This window comes from Durio zibethinus, chromosome 28, assembly GCF_047325235.1.
Source record: "Durio zibethinus cultivar Kanyao isolate XHJ-2024 chromosome 28, ASM4732523v1, whole genome shotgun sequence".
Taxonomy (NCBI): Eukaryota; Viridiplantae; Streptophyta; class Magnoliopsida; order Malvales; family Malvaceae; genus Durio; species Durio zibethinus.
Window position 1 is genome coordinate 1,803,560 of NC_143189.1, and position 16,168 is coordinate 1,819,727.

The 16,168-nt window shown below is 37.5% G+C and overlaps 1 protein-coding gene, 1 long non-coding RNA gene and 1 pseudogene across 4 annotated transcripts; all 3 read right to left on the reverse strand.

Annotated features, from left to right (window-relative positions):
- Window positions 1-4,463: 4,463 nt before the first annotated feature.
- On the reverse strand, window positions 4,464-6,381 carry LOC111281014 (U-box domain-containing protein 8 pseudogene; annotated as a pseudogene). Its single transcript, XR_016335197.1, has one exon. The product of XR_016335197.1 is annotated as a U-box domain-containing protein 8 pseudogene (transcript).
- A 1,370-nt stretch (window positions 6,382-7,751) lies between these two features.
- Window positions 7,752-9,650, reverse strand: LOC149510613 (uncharacterized). The gene is made up of 2 exons (XR_016335199.1): window positions 9,245-9,650; window positions 7,752-9,110 (listed from the first exon to the last, which is right to left on the reverse strand). It is a non-coding gene; the product is annotated as an uncharacterized LOC149510613 (long non-coding RNA).
- A 421-nt stretch (window positions 9,651-10,071) lies between these two features.
- On the reverse strand, window positions 10,072-15,660 carry LOC111281008 (receptor-like serine/threonine-protein kinase SD1-8). Of its 2 annotated transcripts, XM_089757442.1 has the most exons (8): window positions 15,473-15,659; window positions 14,219-15,358; window positions 11,918-12,049; window positions 11,626-11,816; window positions 11,324-11,534; window positions 10,973-11,210; window positions 10,739-10,889; window positions 10,072-10,631 (listed from the first exon to the last, which is right to left on the reverse strand). In XM_089757442.1, exons 1-8 carry the CDS (start codon window positions 15,498-15,500, stop codon window positions 10,320-10,322), a joined length of 2,403 nt encoding a protein of 800 aa, XP_089613568.1. In that variant the 5' UTR covers window positions 15,501-15,659; the 3' UTR covers window positions 10,072-10,319. The 2 variants fall into 2 exon arrangements, with proteins under 2 accessions (XP_089613568.1, XP_022724304.2); XM_022868569.2 differs by having other exon boundaries at window positions 14,219-15,660.
- Between the last annotated feature and the right edge of the window lie 508 nt (window positions 15,661-16,168).

Below are 16,168 nucleotides of genomic sequence, written 5' to 3' on the forward strand. Positions count from 1 at the left end.
GCATTCCCATACACAAGGAAATACGAAGAAGATTAAAGCTGCTTTCTTTTGATTTCCAAGTGGAATCTGCTCAGTACCTTCATTGACATGAAGACTAAGCAATAAGTAAGCAAGGCTTTCACATGGTATCATGTGTGTTTTTGTTTGAAATTTCCTATTGTCTCTTTGTCTCCGGGGGATCTAAAACCAGCATCAATTGCCTTTGTTTTGAAGCGTGCTTATTTCTTCTTGATACCAACTCCCTCACGCCTGCAAATTTCATCCCACTTACGCATATTTATTACAAATAAAAAAAACTCCTAACAGCCATTATTACAATCCCATAATTATAAATTATCATTGTTATCTCATCATCTTTACCTGCTACAATGCTCTCCTTTGCTTTGTTCTTTTTGTTGAGTGAGCTTTTACGATTGCATTTTCACTTGTTTTACATTTGTTTTTAGGTTAGATGAGAATGAGATGATGAGACCACCATTTCACACTCACAAAACTCCATGCATGTCTGATGTCCCCATTTAGCCATATGATAAAGTTACATTTTGTTGGGGGGATAACGTTTGGAAAAGGCACCAGCATCAATCCCTTCATATGGTAAGTGTATATGGAAAAACTAATATATATGGAAACCCATTGTTGAAGAGATAATCTTTTTGAAAAAGTTATAATCAAACAATAAAACATAGTTAATTAAAGTTTAATCCTTATATTTTTGTAGTAGAACCTAATTTTTAAATGAAATAACATTCACACAGAATTGAGCATTGACTTTATTTAGCTACTAAATTCTAAACTTATTTAATGCCAATAGACTATGATGGTATGTGTTAATCAATCTGACTTTTTCAAAAAAAGTTTTCTTGTAACAACATTTGCATAATGTTTAAATTCAATCTCGGTTAAATTCATCGATTAATTTAATTGATTCATACAACGACTTTTAAAAAATAACATTTAATAAATTTAAAGTTCAATCCCAAAGTTATTAACTCCACGACTCCTACGAAGAGTGAACTCAACTGGTGGGGAAAATAGTACATGCAATCTCTCTATGGGGTTAGAGCTTGGAATAGATAGAACTTAAGAGTAACCACCAAAATACATGAGTAGGAGAAATGGCTTGTTGGCTTTGATAGCTCCACGAGTGTTTCTAAAGGATGACCCCTTTTTTGAGCATCCCAATTTCATCATATCCCAACAGAGATCAAACGTCTACGCAGATCTTTTCTAGTAGTATTTTTTTTCTTCTTTACCCCCAAGACCTCATCAGAACCTTCAGAATCATGGCTATAAATTGGCCTTTTTTTGGGTGGTTGGTAAAGTGTAGGCTTTTTGAGCTGATAGCATTATGGAAGCTTTCTTCCTTGCTATTGGACTCACCACTAAATTAAACACTTTGCACATTTGGCTTTTTTTTTATTTACCATTTTCCTCTCTTCCTTCAAAAAATGAAAAGTAGTAGGCACTGTCGGTGAACAACCATAAACTGCCCCACTCAAAAGAGGATGTTGTTGTCAACTTGTTGTTCACTTGGTGGACCCAAATCCAGTAATACACTTAACGTATTAGGTACCCCATAACCCGTTTTGCTTTTGCGTATTTACTTGCCATTTTCAGTTTCGCTTTCATTTTTTCAGTATTTCCTTCGCACAACTTGATGTTGCCCGATGAGGTTTTTCTTTGTTTCCCATGGACCCAAGTTTGATATTTCCTTCTGATGCATATGCACGATTAGGTTCACGTCATATCATCAACTTCTGCCAAGCCCAAAGCCTATATTATCAAAGGCCAGGATGTCCAAGACACCTGCATCTTGCCAGAGACCTATTAGGCCCAAAAGACTAACCTAATGACCTTTGCTTGTTGCCCTAAGAACAAGTTACACCCATTCAGCCAGCTACCCAAACCCATGGCCCAGAAAAGATCAACAAGGATGAGAGAGACAGAGGCTAGCCTAGCATATTTGCCGTTCAAGTTGTCAAATCAGAAAAAGAAGAGAGAGCAACCAAGTTTTGCGCCGTCGTCCCCTCCTCTGCTGCAGCCCTTGGAGGAGGCGGCAACGAGTAGATGGATCTCCCATCTCATTGGAAGCTCCTCTGATTTTTTTTTTCAGTCTGATATGTTCCTCTCTTTCTTGGATGATTTGGTCTGTTCACTTGGGCTATGTCGCCGTCAAACAAAAGAAAAAGAAGAAATTAAAGAATAAAAAGTAAATGAAAAGGTACCTTATCGGCAGCCGAATACACTTATTTTTACCAGGATTTAATTAATTCATAAGAAAGTAAAAGCATAAGAGCTTTCCCTCTTTCAGCAGACACTTCATTTCATTTTGATGCCTTCTTTTTACGAATTACTTTAACACGCATGCCTCGACATAACTCTCAAAAAATATTCTCCATTACGTTCACTTTACAAAAAGTAAACAAATGATGGTAATTCCATTCACAGCCCTATTTTATAACCCAAACCAGTTGGGACAGAGAAAAACATATAATCACTAGAAAATTCAGACATTATATAAATTACATGTATAGGCAGGTGTCAACTGATCACACATGCTCATCCAGTATATATATATATATATATATATATATATATATATGTATATCATCTTATTAGTCAGCCCTGGGCCCTTGACATAATGAAATCAAGTCAAATTTGGCTACCAAAGCGGCCCTTCAATCTTGTATTAATTTAATGTAATTAGCTGCGATGCATTCTTGACTCAACTAGAAAGAATCAAACAATAAGAGAACCTATCAAATACCAACTACACACGGCCTGACCATGTAGCATGTGGGATAAGTGGACAACCACCGTTATCAAATAACTAACTTTATGCAATGTTACCTACCAAACAATATGTTTAAGTATCTATGAAGTATTGCATGAAATGTCATATGTCACAATTTTTATGCACAATGTATCTGTATGCTGAATGTAGAAATGAAGGCATCAATTCTTAAGCTTTGCTTCACAAATAATTCATCTTCTGTTTGCTGTTGTAGACTTCCCCAAGAATAACATGGTTGGAAACCAGCTTACGCCTAAGCCCTTATAAACAGCTATGAACTTGCACATGATGCACTGCTGGACTACAACAACCAATCCTACAATGATACCTTGGCGGCTAACAAAGCTAAAGTGAAATTCATTAATCATTTCAAAGAAACCACTTTCACCATGCAAATAAAAGCCATGTCCAAACTCAAAACGTTTAAATGAAAATTGAAGTTGCACAGTGGAAAATGAGAAACATTGAGGATCAAAATCAGAAAATAGGAATGGGGATTGCTCAATTCAAGGTTGGTTTGCTCAATTTATGGTTTTCGAAGGCACTTTTCACAGTTTCTCAACCTATGGATGATTTTCTGACAATTGCAACTCAAAGTTTCCATATCTAAGTAAGCAGCAACTTGTCATGAAGCTTTAGCCTACAACATATCATTTCATTACAGTTTAAATGACATTCCACCTACATCAACTCATAAAAGTTCAAGTATATAAAGCCATTAAGAAAATCTCTAGAAACTGTTGATTAAACTTCAATGGAACATACCTTCTCTTGAAGTTAGAGAATGATGGTCCCTAGTAAAGCTGCCATATACTCTTCAGCTAGTTATCGAGATGCTCCAGCAAGCAAATCTACTTGCCATCTGCTACGGCATCTCATATGGCCAGGCAGAGAAACTAACCTAACACCTATTTGATATGGCAATCTAAAACTACAAGGTTTGCACAGACAAAAGTTGTTTGTTCACTCAGCATTCCTAGTTCGTTATGGGGCATAGCAAATACATTCTATTTATACTCTAAACCAAGATAAGATCTGCTTTTCTTCTCAAGGTACAATTTTGGTACATTATAATCTTCATAATCCAACCAAAGTAATCATTTGAGACAAATTACCAGTCCAAATGTTAAATTCACACAACACAAGCAATAATGGACCATTTATGCCTCAAAATTTTTAGTCAACACAGAAAACATATAAATTGTAGTCATACAAGCAATCACAGCTTCAGCAAATGAATATAACTAGTAAAAGAACATATCTATTACATCTCATTCAAGTTTCTTTCAAATTCAAATGGTTGCAATATGCAAAATGGGAAAGTAAACACTGAGGTAACTTTGATCAGATTAAGTATCCCATCCCAACCCCGAAGTTCAATGCCTGAGGGCATTAACAATGTCCCATTTGTCTGACAACAGCAACAACAACTAGCAGTATAAAGTACACAAACAAAAGTACAGTTTAAATTACTATATAGCATCTGATCCAGAAATTTTTAACTCTCAATGACAGAACCAGAGGCCATATTAACAATTTAATGATAAAGAAAGAAAGGGCGAGAATACTGAATGTCACTGCCACAAATTCCTAATAAACACAAAGCAACTAAATGAGGCAAAATTTCTAAGGCAAATTGATTGAATAAAAAAACAATCACAATCATAACTGGAAATAAATCTCATTATTCAATCTTCTCGTACCGAGCAAGATTTAAATAAGAACATTTCTTTCTCTTTCCAATCTCTATTAACAACTTATCCCTTGCAAAATCCACGGCCAAAAAAGTTCGTAAGAGAAAAAAGTTTAACAGGAGATTAAAACTTTGTAGCCAAGCTTTAAACACAAGGAAATTTCTAAATCAATCCAAAATTATGATTCAAGTAACAAAACTTTGAAATTTTTTTTTTTTTTTTCACTAATACACCTAAAAACCAGGGAGAATAACGAGCCCTCCCTTCCATAATGTTCCCTTTTATTCAAATATACACAGATACAAAAATCTAATCTTTTTTCCTTTTGTACAAGAAACTATTCCCACCTTCTAAACATCCCATAAAAAAACCAAAAAACTAAAAAAAAAAAATCTCACCTCCTTTTCCGTCACAGAAATTTTCATTCACCCAATACCATGATCTCCTCTCATCAGAGTCTGAACCAAACTCGAAGTATACCGCCTTATCTTCTCATTCTCTTCCTCCACTAACCCCATACAAATCTCCAAAACACCTTCGTTTCTTGCTTCAAAACAAAAACTTTCGCTATAATTACACAAACAATTCAAAGTAAATAACCCATATTGAACTCCCCTTGAACTCCCATTCCTTAAAACCCCAACCAAAACTTTAACACACCCATTAACTTTCATCATCTCTTCTCGGCCTTCTTTACATTTCACCAATAATCCCAACACTTCAATAGCTCTTTCCAGCCCTGAATCCAATAACCCAATTAGTATTGGCACCGCCCCACATTCTATAGCTCTTCTTCTGTTATCATCAAATGAACAAATTGTATAAAGAGCCGTCGCTGCCTCTTTCTTTTCCCTTCCTTTTCCTGCAACTAGGAGGCAAACTAATGCCCGAATCGCATCCGGGTATGCCCCGATTGTCGCTTTATTGACTTCAACAACGGCTAAGCTGGTTATGATCGTTGCAGCTATGGCTCTGCAATCGGGCGACCCCATACGTAAGACTTTGACAACCCGGTTAATTGCGCCTTCTGCGACTAAACCCACTTTGTTATCATCGTCGAGGCTGAGATTGAGGAGTAAAGAGAGTGCCTTTTCTTGTAAACTCGGATCATCCGAGTCGACACACTTCAGAACGGCAGGGACTGCTCCCGACTCGGTTAGTTTGCGGCGAAGTGCTGAGTCACGCTTGGTGATTCTGGCAAGATGGGTAAGTGAGTCGAGCTTGGTTCCAAGAGGGGATGATGAGGATGTCAGAGCAGAGATGAGGGTCTGGGGTTGAGGGCAAGGTTGCGATGTTGAAAGTGTGACAAGGGTATAATTGGAAATTAAGGAGCGAAGGGCGTGGTTAGGGATAAGGCAGGGGTGTTCAGGTAAGGGAAGTTTGGTAATTGGACAGGTGCGGTGACCGGAGTCTAGCCAGCGTTGGATTGAAGCTCTGTCGAAGGTATGACCCGATGAGAGAATAACCGGGTCAGACATAATCTCAAGAGATATTGGACACTTGAAATCTTCTGGGAACTGAGTAGCCATCTCGTTTGCAACTCGAGCAAAAGACGCAGCCTCTCTTTCTTTTTCTTCTCTCTCGAAAGAGCTTTGAAAGGAGGGTTTATGAGGTTTTGGCAGCTGTGGAGAGAGCTGACACAGCGAGCAGTTCGCCTGTGAATGTAGTTTGTTGGTGACCAAATGACCACAATGCCCTCCTCATTCAGCTGACAAAGGGTATATATCCATTTTGGCCGAAACTTTTAGGGGTAAGCAAGGTAGATTAGATTTCCAGGAAAGTCATCATTCTCTCAACTTTTTCATTAATGACAAAGAAAAGCCATATTTCCGGTATCAACGCCTCAAAAGGGGCAAATTCGGAAACGTGATCTCCGATTCCTATTATAAAAACTGTTGCTTCGGCCTTTAATGAAGACAATAAATTAATTTGCATTAAAAAGGAAAAAACCTCAAAAAGGGCAATGCTAGAGTTACCCAGCAGCAACGGCTCCACGTACCTCCAGTATTGGTTGAAATTACCCTAACACCCTTCTTATTAGTGGTATAACCTTAAAGTCAACTTTCCAAAAGTCCAAATTTGCGTGCCAAATCATATTCGAATGACACGTGGCTTTATACAATTTTGTTTTATTTTTCCACCCTTCAATTTCTCAACTTATTATGTTTGAAAATATTTTTTTAAAAAATTCTTTACCCAATTCATTGAAATTTTAAAATATTAGTTTAAGAAAAATTTATATTTAATATACTATTTTTCATTAAATTTAAACAAAATAATATATTAATTATTTATTTTATTTTAAATATCATCAAAATGAAAAAGATTAATGTAGAAAACCGACAATTCAATGGGCGGACATGCTTGAAATAATGTCCAAACATAAAACAACAAAACAAGACCACCTTAATCCTTCTGATAAGGGATGAGTTGGTTAGCTCTACTAATTTGGTTAGGTGGAAAAGGGTATCATATCAAACAATTAATCACTGTTACTTCAACAGTTAAATCCTCCATACCCCATAACAACAAGACAGGATGTTAGTGACTGTTTCTGTTTGGCCTAGAAAATCTCTTTCTTTAAGATATCTTTCTAGTAATTAAGACAGGATTGGTTTGGATTTTTTATTGTTGTTGCCAAAGGATGTCTTGTTGAGACTGAAAAAGGACATTTGCCAAGAAAGAAAAAAACAATAGCCTGGGCACTTGCCCAAATATTGATAGGAGGGTTCCAAAATCGCATGATGAGTCCAAAAATCACATATTTGGCAGTGTCAGGACTTCTTTATTTATTTATTATTCTCATAGCCAGTTCAATAAAATCCATGATTGGAGGGGATAAGGTCAAAGGTTTCCTATCTTTGTTTTTTTTTTTTTTTCTAATTATTTTATGTTTTGCTTAAATTATTACAAATTGGCTTGGGTTGGCCTGTCCCATTTGGGTTTTCGTGTTGCCGGAGGCCCTTTGTTTAATTAGTAACAATGAACAAATTTACCTAAAATTTTCTTTCTTTTCTGGTTTTTATCCCTTTAACAATTATAATGAAACAGAGGGACAGTATTTCAATTTTTTTTTGGTAATAAAATGACAGCTATGGAGAAAAAGATGTAATAGATTTGTTTTTTCAATCAATGATTGATGATGATGATGAAAAGGAAAGGGGAAGGGAGGCATGGATGGATGAGACAGAGTCAAGAATCTCGGCCTCGCCTTCGGCTTACTTTGGTAGAGGAAATTGAATTTGTCAAAAGAATGGCTGACGTGTTTGAACTGTGAAATTTATTGCCTTTTCCTTCATTATCACAATATTTTTACAGAAGAAAAGGAACATGAACCACGGGCATTGCCACGTCTATTAGACATATTTATTTATTTTGATTTTTTTTTTTTGGTACGAACAGGGTGGCAACTAGCATTAAGATAAATAACGGTACACAACGGTTCCAACTGCATCCTCATGCAGTAATCAAGCACAAAGTTTGGAGGTTCCACAAAAGAAACAAAAGTGGCATCATTGCCTAAACACGTGAATGATCTTCTGGTTGTCAAGCTCCCTCAGAAGCTGCCTGCAATCAGAAATGAGCGGTTGAAGCACAGGGTTAGGCACCATTTGGCTTTTAGTCATAGAAATGACAACAGATGATCAAGCTAAATTTCAAGATTTCTAAGGTTAAGGTTTTTAGCGAGCAATAACCCATCCCTAAGGGCCCATATTTCGGCAAGAACGTCAGTCTCAACCCCAATGAAACGGGAAGATCCTCCAATCCCCTGCCCTTTGTGGTCCCTAACAACCACCCCAGCACCAGCTTTGCCTGGGTTTCCATGCGCAGATCCATCAGTGTTCAGTTTAAACCAACCCCTTTCAGGAGGATTCCAACGAATAGGAACAAGAGTTTCTAACCGCCCTTCCTTCCTTTTGGTTCATGGCAAAGTACTCCCCAGCGCTCTCCACGGCTCGTCTTGTGATGTCTCTGCCACTTCAATTGCCTCTGAATACAAGGTTGTTCCTTTCCCTCCATATTTCCCAGAGGGCATGTATGAATATCACGCCCCAAGGGATTCCTTAATGGGAGATTCCTTGACTGTTAATAGCATTTCTCTTGATCCACTCCCCCACCACAACGTCCATTCTTAAACAAGAACCTCCCACCTCCCTCAAGCTGTCCCAAATGTTTCTAATCCGTTGGCATTGCATGAAAAGGTGTTCAGTGCTTTCAGAGTGGAGGTTGCAGAAGGCACAAACATCTTGGAATTTTGGCCCTTGTCTATATAGGAATATTGATAAGGTTTCTCATTTATGGTACAAAAATTTTAATGTTAGTGGATTTAACGACCCTCTTATAAGGTAACGATCATCTCATTCGAAATTAGATTCCCAGGGGTTGATGATGAATCTGTCTATGAAAGACACCTTTCTGGATAAAAACCTAGTTCTTCCAGGTTGAGTTAATGACATACTCTTGCTATCCGACATCAATAGCACAGTTTGCATCACTGTCCTGTCTTCTGGCCACTGCTGAACACAAAGGAGCACTGCCTGTATGCGTCTGAGTGCTTCATGTTCAGGAAACTCTTGCTCCATCAATTCCAAAGCCTTCCCCTCATTCCACAATATCCAGGCCTAAATGATATTTAATTTAATTTAATTTTTTTTAACTCAAAGTCCTTGATCCATCGCCTAAGACAATGGTATCGTTTTTAGCTGTAAAATTCAAAATCTAAACACTTTAGATGCAGGTTGAGCCTTATACTTACTAGGTTCCAACTACGCTCTTTGTGTTTGCTTCAGTTTGATTTCCACGGAACGTTCTTGACATACCGAAGTCTGAAATTTTGGGATTCATGTCGTTGTCCAAGAGAACATTACAGTGTTTGAGGTCCCTATGGATGATTCTCTGTCTTGAATTAAAGAAACCTCCGAGCTATTCCAACAATATGATGTCATGTCTCCTTCTCCTGTCAAGTGAAGGCCTTTTTGTTTCATCTGCAGCCATTGCCCATCAAGATCCAATATAGTTTGATTTTCTTAATGAAGAAATCAAAAGGACTTAATACTGATGGCTAGCTTGAATATGAAGCATGCATATTCTGAAGAAAAATTTATAAATGATAAAGCATCAAAGAAATAAATAGAAAGTTGAGATACCAAAGAAAAAGGAGACCATACTTTTAATATTTGGCATGTACTCATAGATTAACATTCTTTCTTCCCTTTCAACGCAACAACCTAGAAGCTTGACCAGATTTATATGTTGAAGTTTGGAGATCAAAATTAAATGACCTCATTTTTTAACTCTTGAAGGCCCTGTCCAGAATTATCTGCAAGTCTCTTCACATCTACGTCTTGTCCAGACAGTAGCTCACCCTATGAATTATATCGAAGATTATTTAGAAACAGTAATGGAAAAAAGAGAAGAAATAGTCTAAAATAGATGATGCCTCCCAGAACAATCTGCAAATAGATTTCTACCTGGTATACTGGTCCAAATCCACCTTCTCCAATCTTATTTGCAGCAGAAAAGTTGTTAGTTTGAGTCTTTGTGTGTTATTCAGGTGGCTATTTTGTACCAAACAAATGGCAATTCAAATCTAATTCTGCTCATGCCATTCGAAATTCAAAAACATATGAGATCTTACAAGTTACGACAGTATGTTCTCATTCGTGCCATTTGAATGGAAGATATTTCTTACAAGTTACACCACAAAAGATTCTTAACTACCCAAAACTGCCACAAAAATTATGGCAAAGGCTGTCATAAAAATCACAACAGAATATATGAAGTCAAGTTTTTGAGATATACAAACACCCTTGATGAGGCCGGACCTTTCACTATCTGGCATCTAGCATTGTAACCGTGACTTGGTTCACAGTGCATGATTCATCTTGCTTACTGGTAGATGAATCAGTTTCAAGTACATTTCTTCCTAGGCAAAAACCAGGCGTTTTAGGACGGGGCATTATGGCTGTGTCACTGTTCAGCATCAAAACCACAGTCGACATAATTGGCCTGTCTTCTGCACGCTCTTGCACGCACAAAAGACCAACCTGTATACACCTTAGTACTTCATGTGCTGGATAGGTATCACCTGCTGCTGAATCTATTAACTCCAATCCCTTCCCTTCTTTCCATGATCTCCATGCCTGCAATAATACGAACCCAATTAAGTATTGATTCAGTGACATGACAGGCTTTCGCTAGTGATAAGAGTATAAGCATCAGTAGAAATAAGATGTGATACTCTGCTTACATGGCCAAGAAGGTTGAGTTCACTGTTTGAGTGATAAAATCCTCTGTTCTTCTTGCCACTGACGACTTCCAACACCAGAACACCAAAGCTAAAAACATCTGATTTTGCTGAGAAGAGACCATCCATTGCATATTCAGGTGACATATAACCACTGCATATCACAGGTAATTAGGATGAGGAACTTTTGTTTTTACATTTTCAAACAAGTATAGAAATCAAGTTTACAGTACTTACTAGGTTCCAACCACTTTCTTTGTATTTGCCTCTGTTTGATCACCACCAAAAATTCTAGCCATGCCAAAGTCTGAAATTTTGGGGTTCATTTCTCCATCGAGTAAAATGTTGCTTGCTTTGAGATCTCTATGGATGATCCTGAATCTGGAATCCTGGTGAAGATACAGAAGTCCTCGGGCAATACCACATATAATGTTGAAGCGCCTTTGCCAATTTAATAAGGAGCTTCTTTCTTTATCTGAAAAAAGTTTCAACTGCTATAAGTGCCATGAATTTAGAATTGTTACCTTAATCAAATTTGTTTACTAAAGAGAACCCAATTGAGTTCATTAAGTTGTGAGAGGGACTAACTGAATAAAACAGAATCAAGGCTTCTGTGTTCCATGTACTCATAGACTAGCATCTTCTCATCCATCTCAATGCAGCAACCAAGAAGTCGAACAAGATTCCTATGTTGAAGCTTTGCAATCAGTCTAACCTCATTCTTGAATTCTTCAGTCCCTTGCCCAGAGTTCTTTGAGAGCCTTTTTACTGCTATCACTTGACCCTCAACCAACCTACCCTGGCATTAGCATACGTATTTTCATGGTTAGATTTTGAGTTCATCTGTGACTATTTGCATGCAGAGGTATTGTTTGTATCATTGAATTTACCATGTATACGCAGCCAAAACCACCTTGTCCAAGTTTATTTTCATCAGAAAAGTTGTCTGTAGCTGTTGCAATGGTATCAAAATCAAACAATGGTAATTCTAGTTCATCAGGTTTACTTTCACCCGAGTATTCCTTCTTATATGAGATAACCACTTCATTCAATAGAAAATCCTGGCTTCTTTCATGAGGACCTGAAAAGTAGAAAGATAAAACTTTGAAACCTAAAAATAAAAAAAAAAACTGCAGGGATAACTATATTCACTTAGTCATCCAAACTTGAAACTCCAGTTACCTTTCTTTTCTATTTTTCCTCTTCTTCCCACTGCCTTCCTCTTCCATATGACATAGGCTATCAATCCTAAAAGCAAAACGCCAGCACCCACCGTAATGCCTATAATCAGAGCAGTTTTGTTCCCACCATCTCCTGAAAGAAAAATCAGATTTAATCATTAGCCATAACAGTAAGAATTTGTAGGCTGAAGTGCTACCCTCTTTCACTTTCACTTTCACTTTCACAATCACTGAAATATTTTATAGTACTTGTTTTCTGGGGAATTAGTAGAAGAGTTCTAACTTTGCGAAAATTGAAAATTCTCACTAAATTCTCCCTAAATTGCACTTGTGGCTGACTGGCTGTAGCTGTACCTTTCCAATAATCATCAATTTATATGCTAGAAACATATGAAAATGAAAGTACTTAAGAGTTAAAAACATGCTACGATGCTACATTACACGACAACTCGGCTCTGTGTCACCAGTCATTATTCTGATAGGTCACCTTCCACACAGCACAAACAATGTATTATGCAAGCCATGAATGAGATGGCAACCGCCCGTATTTACAGAACCAGACAACCAGTAAGACCGCCAAAGCTGTTAAGTCTAAAGTCTAAACCTAAAGTCCAGCTACCCCTTCTGATGCAGTTTTTTCAATGCATTCACTTCAAACCTTAAATATTTACTACTTTATTTGTATCATAATTTCAGTACACTGTTCAATTCCATCAGTCCCAAGTGAGAACTCTTTTAGGATGCCATCATCCTTATTAGTAGTAGAAAATTTAATGACAGAAGCAAGCACGAGTCTCTGCCATTACTCCTGTGGACCTTTTCCTAATAAATTCATTGGCTGTAGCAGGCATATTTTGTTATACAACTTCCATATCAAAAGATGAAAATCCTCTTTAAAACAATGTCCACATGATACCTAACTCACCAACAACCGAGGGTTTTTCTTCCGGAAAATAATGATTGGTTGGGAATTTATTTCTACCATTATATCACTGACAGCTTAGCAGATAAATCAAAATTCCATGGCCGATTGACATCCTCAAGAGGGTCCTTGACAGGAATGTTGGAGGACGGGTTCTTAGGCGATTTGGGCCTAAATATTACACTTTTTTAGGTGGATTATGGGGCCAAGGGCTTACTAACTCTCCTATATGGACCTTAATTTAGGCCTAAATTTCAACACATCCTACCCCTTGTGGGTTAAGGGAAAGAGAGTGGGCCACTAGGTCCTAAACCTTAAAGGCCTAAGCTTTTTTTATCCGGTAACTTGCAACACACTTTTCATACCAACTACAATCATAGAGAATCACTCATATATAGATATTATAACTTTGACTGGTCATAATTGATTTATTCGTTATTATTGATTCGAAAAGTACTAAAGGCAATGCTAATCGGCCCAATTCCATTAAAAAAAATGTGTAAACCAGCAAGCTAAGATTTAATACACTTTGGTTTTATCTTTAAAGAGTGACATAAAAAGGATGGTATTAGGTAGAGGTTAAAGATAGGCGTCGCTTTCAAAAGTTGAAAAGGAAACACCTTCCAAATCACAACTAGACCCACGGAATTATTGTTCCAACTGAAATATTGAAAACATTGTTATTGCTTCAGAAAGCGAAAGTGAAAACAAACCACAAATATAACGTTGGCTCCAACTTAACCTACCAGGTCAAAAACGTCGGCCCAATTTGTGGAACCATCCAGGAAGGAATTAAGACTCTTGTATGTATATTGACTGTATGCAGAGGCTTTTTGGTGGGGGGGAAGTGGGGACAGTGAAAACGTTACATCTTTTGATTAAGCCATTATCTCACGGAACCAATCATGGCGAGGAGTTCAGCTATCTTCACTCCAACACTTGGACTATAACCTATGACAGACAACCTTAGCACCATTTGATTCATGGAGGAATTGAAATGTTTCAAAACAGTGATCTGACACATATAAAAATTTTTTACGTATCACCAACTCATCACAGTCGGCTGTGACGTATATCAAATCTTGCTAAAGGAAATATTTCAAAAGATTGTCGTATTTCATGAGATTGTAATTCTAGAATTGTGGGGTTAGTTAGGCTTCACCCCAAACATTTGCTGCCATTCAATGTTTCGATGCCTCTTTTTGTTTTTTGGGTTAAGGTAATGTCTTCTAAGATTGGTTCAACTAATGTGAGCCTCAACTCACAACATCTAAAACAGGGGATCCCCTGTTCTAGTTGACTTGATTCAACCGATCGATTACGCATAATGAAAATAATCCCGAGTGAAGATTATTAAAGAAAGGGAATTTTGAAACGTACCTAGGTCAGAAGCAGCCAATCTAACAAAGAGATCTTGTCCACCACCTGTATATTGCCTCAAATCAATCAGGTCGCCAGTCCAAATGACACATCCAGTGCCTCCATTTCGAATATCCGAGTTAGAATAGGCAGTACAAGAACAGTTCCTGGTGCACAATGCTTCACATTCCTTAAGATTCATGGTATTGTCTCCGAATGAAGTTGTACTTTCTGGCATCTTCATATTAGGCAAGTGCAGGAACTTGTCTTTGGTGCAATCTAAATCTGTCTTTCTAACACACCCATCAGATCCATCCCTTAAATTCCATGCTTGCTGATTCTTTGGACTGAACCCCTTTGGACACTTACAAACCGGAGATGCGTTGCTGTCACATATACCATACGGACCGCACTCCCGGTAATTGTCACACTGGTCTTTTGGTGCGAACCAAAATGGATTCCATTGTTTAGTATCGGGAATCCATGTTAATCTTTGAAGAGCCCCTGTTGGAGTAACTATCAATCTGGAAAGCAAGTTCTTGTTTGCTATAGAAAATGAGTAATATACCTCATCTTGGTTGGTGACAAAGTTGAAAGAGATATAATCAAGAGGTTTCATTTCCGGGACACCGCTAAACCTTAGACCGTTCCATGGACCACTTCTGTATTCTTTCTCTTGCTTGTTCCACAAGAATATTTCGGGAAATCCATGATAATCCAGCTTGAACGAGCAATCCCCAGATGAAGGGTCCCCTCTCGTCCTCCAGGCTGTTAAGAACCTGTTAAAACCTGTGTTGAGATCCCATCCGAGCTTCATATCTGGTAACAACGTATCTGTAGGGTAATCAAAGCTTTGCCAAAGGTAGTTGTTGGTCCCATCGTTGGCGTTTGCTTCTCTTAAAACCAAATTTCCAGAGTCTAACAGCTGTGCAACAGGGTTGTCGCCCTTTGTTAAATTTGATGACCATACAAGATTCTGTCCTTGGTCAAGAAGAACGAGGTCTCGATCCTCCACCTTAAAAATACCTGACGAGTTTGTAAGTGGGTTATCTCGGTTGGCAACCCACACGTAGGTTCTTTCAGGAATGTTCTTGTACCATATCCCGACGTACCATTCCCCTGGATGTTCCAGGGTGAAGAATCCGAGCTCGAAAACATCACCTGGGGAGACAAGAGTTTGGTTATGTATGATAGACTGAGTAGCAGATAAGATGTCTACCGAAATGGAAATTGTTGGGAAGATAGTTAGGAAAGTGAAGAGCAAGAAGAAGTTACAAATATGGTCATCTGTCATAGTTCTCATTCTTTACTTTAGCTCTGGGAGCTTCTCTCTCAAAACAAAATGGTTTAGTTGGTTTGTCCATTTTGAACACATTTAGTATTGTTTGATAGGAGAGGATACTTGGGTCTTTGCTTGCTTTTTTTCTTGATATTCTTGGTTTCTTCTTTGAATTTGGCATTTGAAAAAGCAACTAAAAACCAAATATCATAGTACTGTAAACCAAGAAAAAATGATGGGCCTGGTTTGGGCTTGCACATGTGTTTCACTAGGTCAAAGACTGAAAACTGGAGGGTCACCTAACCATCTTTTTTATATTTGTGCAGATTAAATGTGCTTTTCGTCTCTCCTTTTTCCCTGGTATTCGGTGTTGGGATGGGCAGTTCACATTCACAAAGAAAACGAATGATTCACACGCGGGATGATGCTGCTGGGCTTGTTATTGTCTTGGAATGGGACATTTCTTGGACAGCGCTGTAGCCTACCACAAAAGGCGACAGTAAATTTCGAAATACTTTAAAATATGATATAATTATATAATACAAAAATAATATAAAAAATTTAAAAATGGTACAATATAAAATTTCAATAAAATTTATATATAAATTTAATAAAATAAATATATATATTTTATATTTTTATATCGATATAACTATAATATATAATTTTTATATAAAATATAATATAAATAT

Bases quoted from the DNA above. Each gene is read 5' to 3' on its own strand.
- LOC111281008 (XM_022868569.2), bottom strand. From the start codon at position 15,500: ATGAGAACTATGACAGATGACCATATTTGTAACTTCTTCTTGCTCTTC. The intron at 12,050-14,218 runs GTACGTTTCAAA...TTTTTCTTTCAG, and splicing joins ATTGGCTGCTTCTGACCTAG to GAGATGGTGGGAACAAAACT. The intron at 10,632-10,738 runs GTAAGCAGAGTA...GTATTATTGCAG, and splicing joins AACTCAACCTTCTTGGCCAT to GCATGGAGATCATGGAAAGA.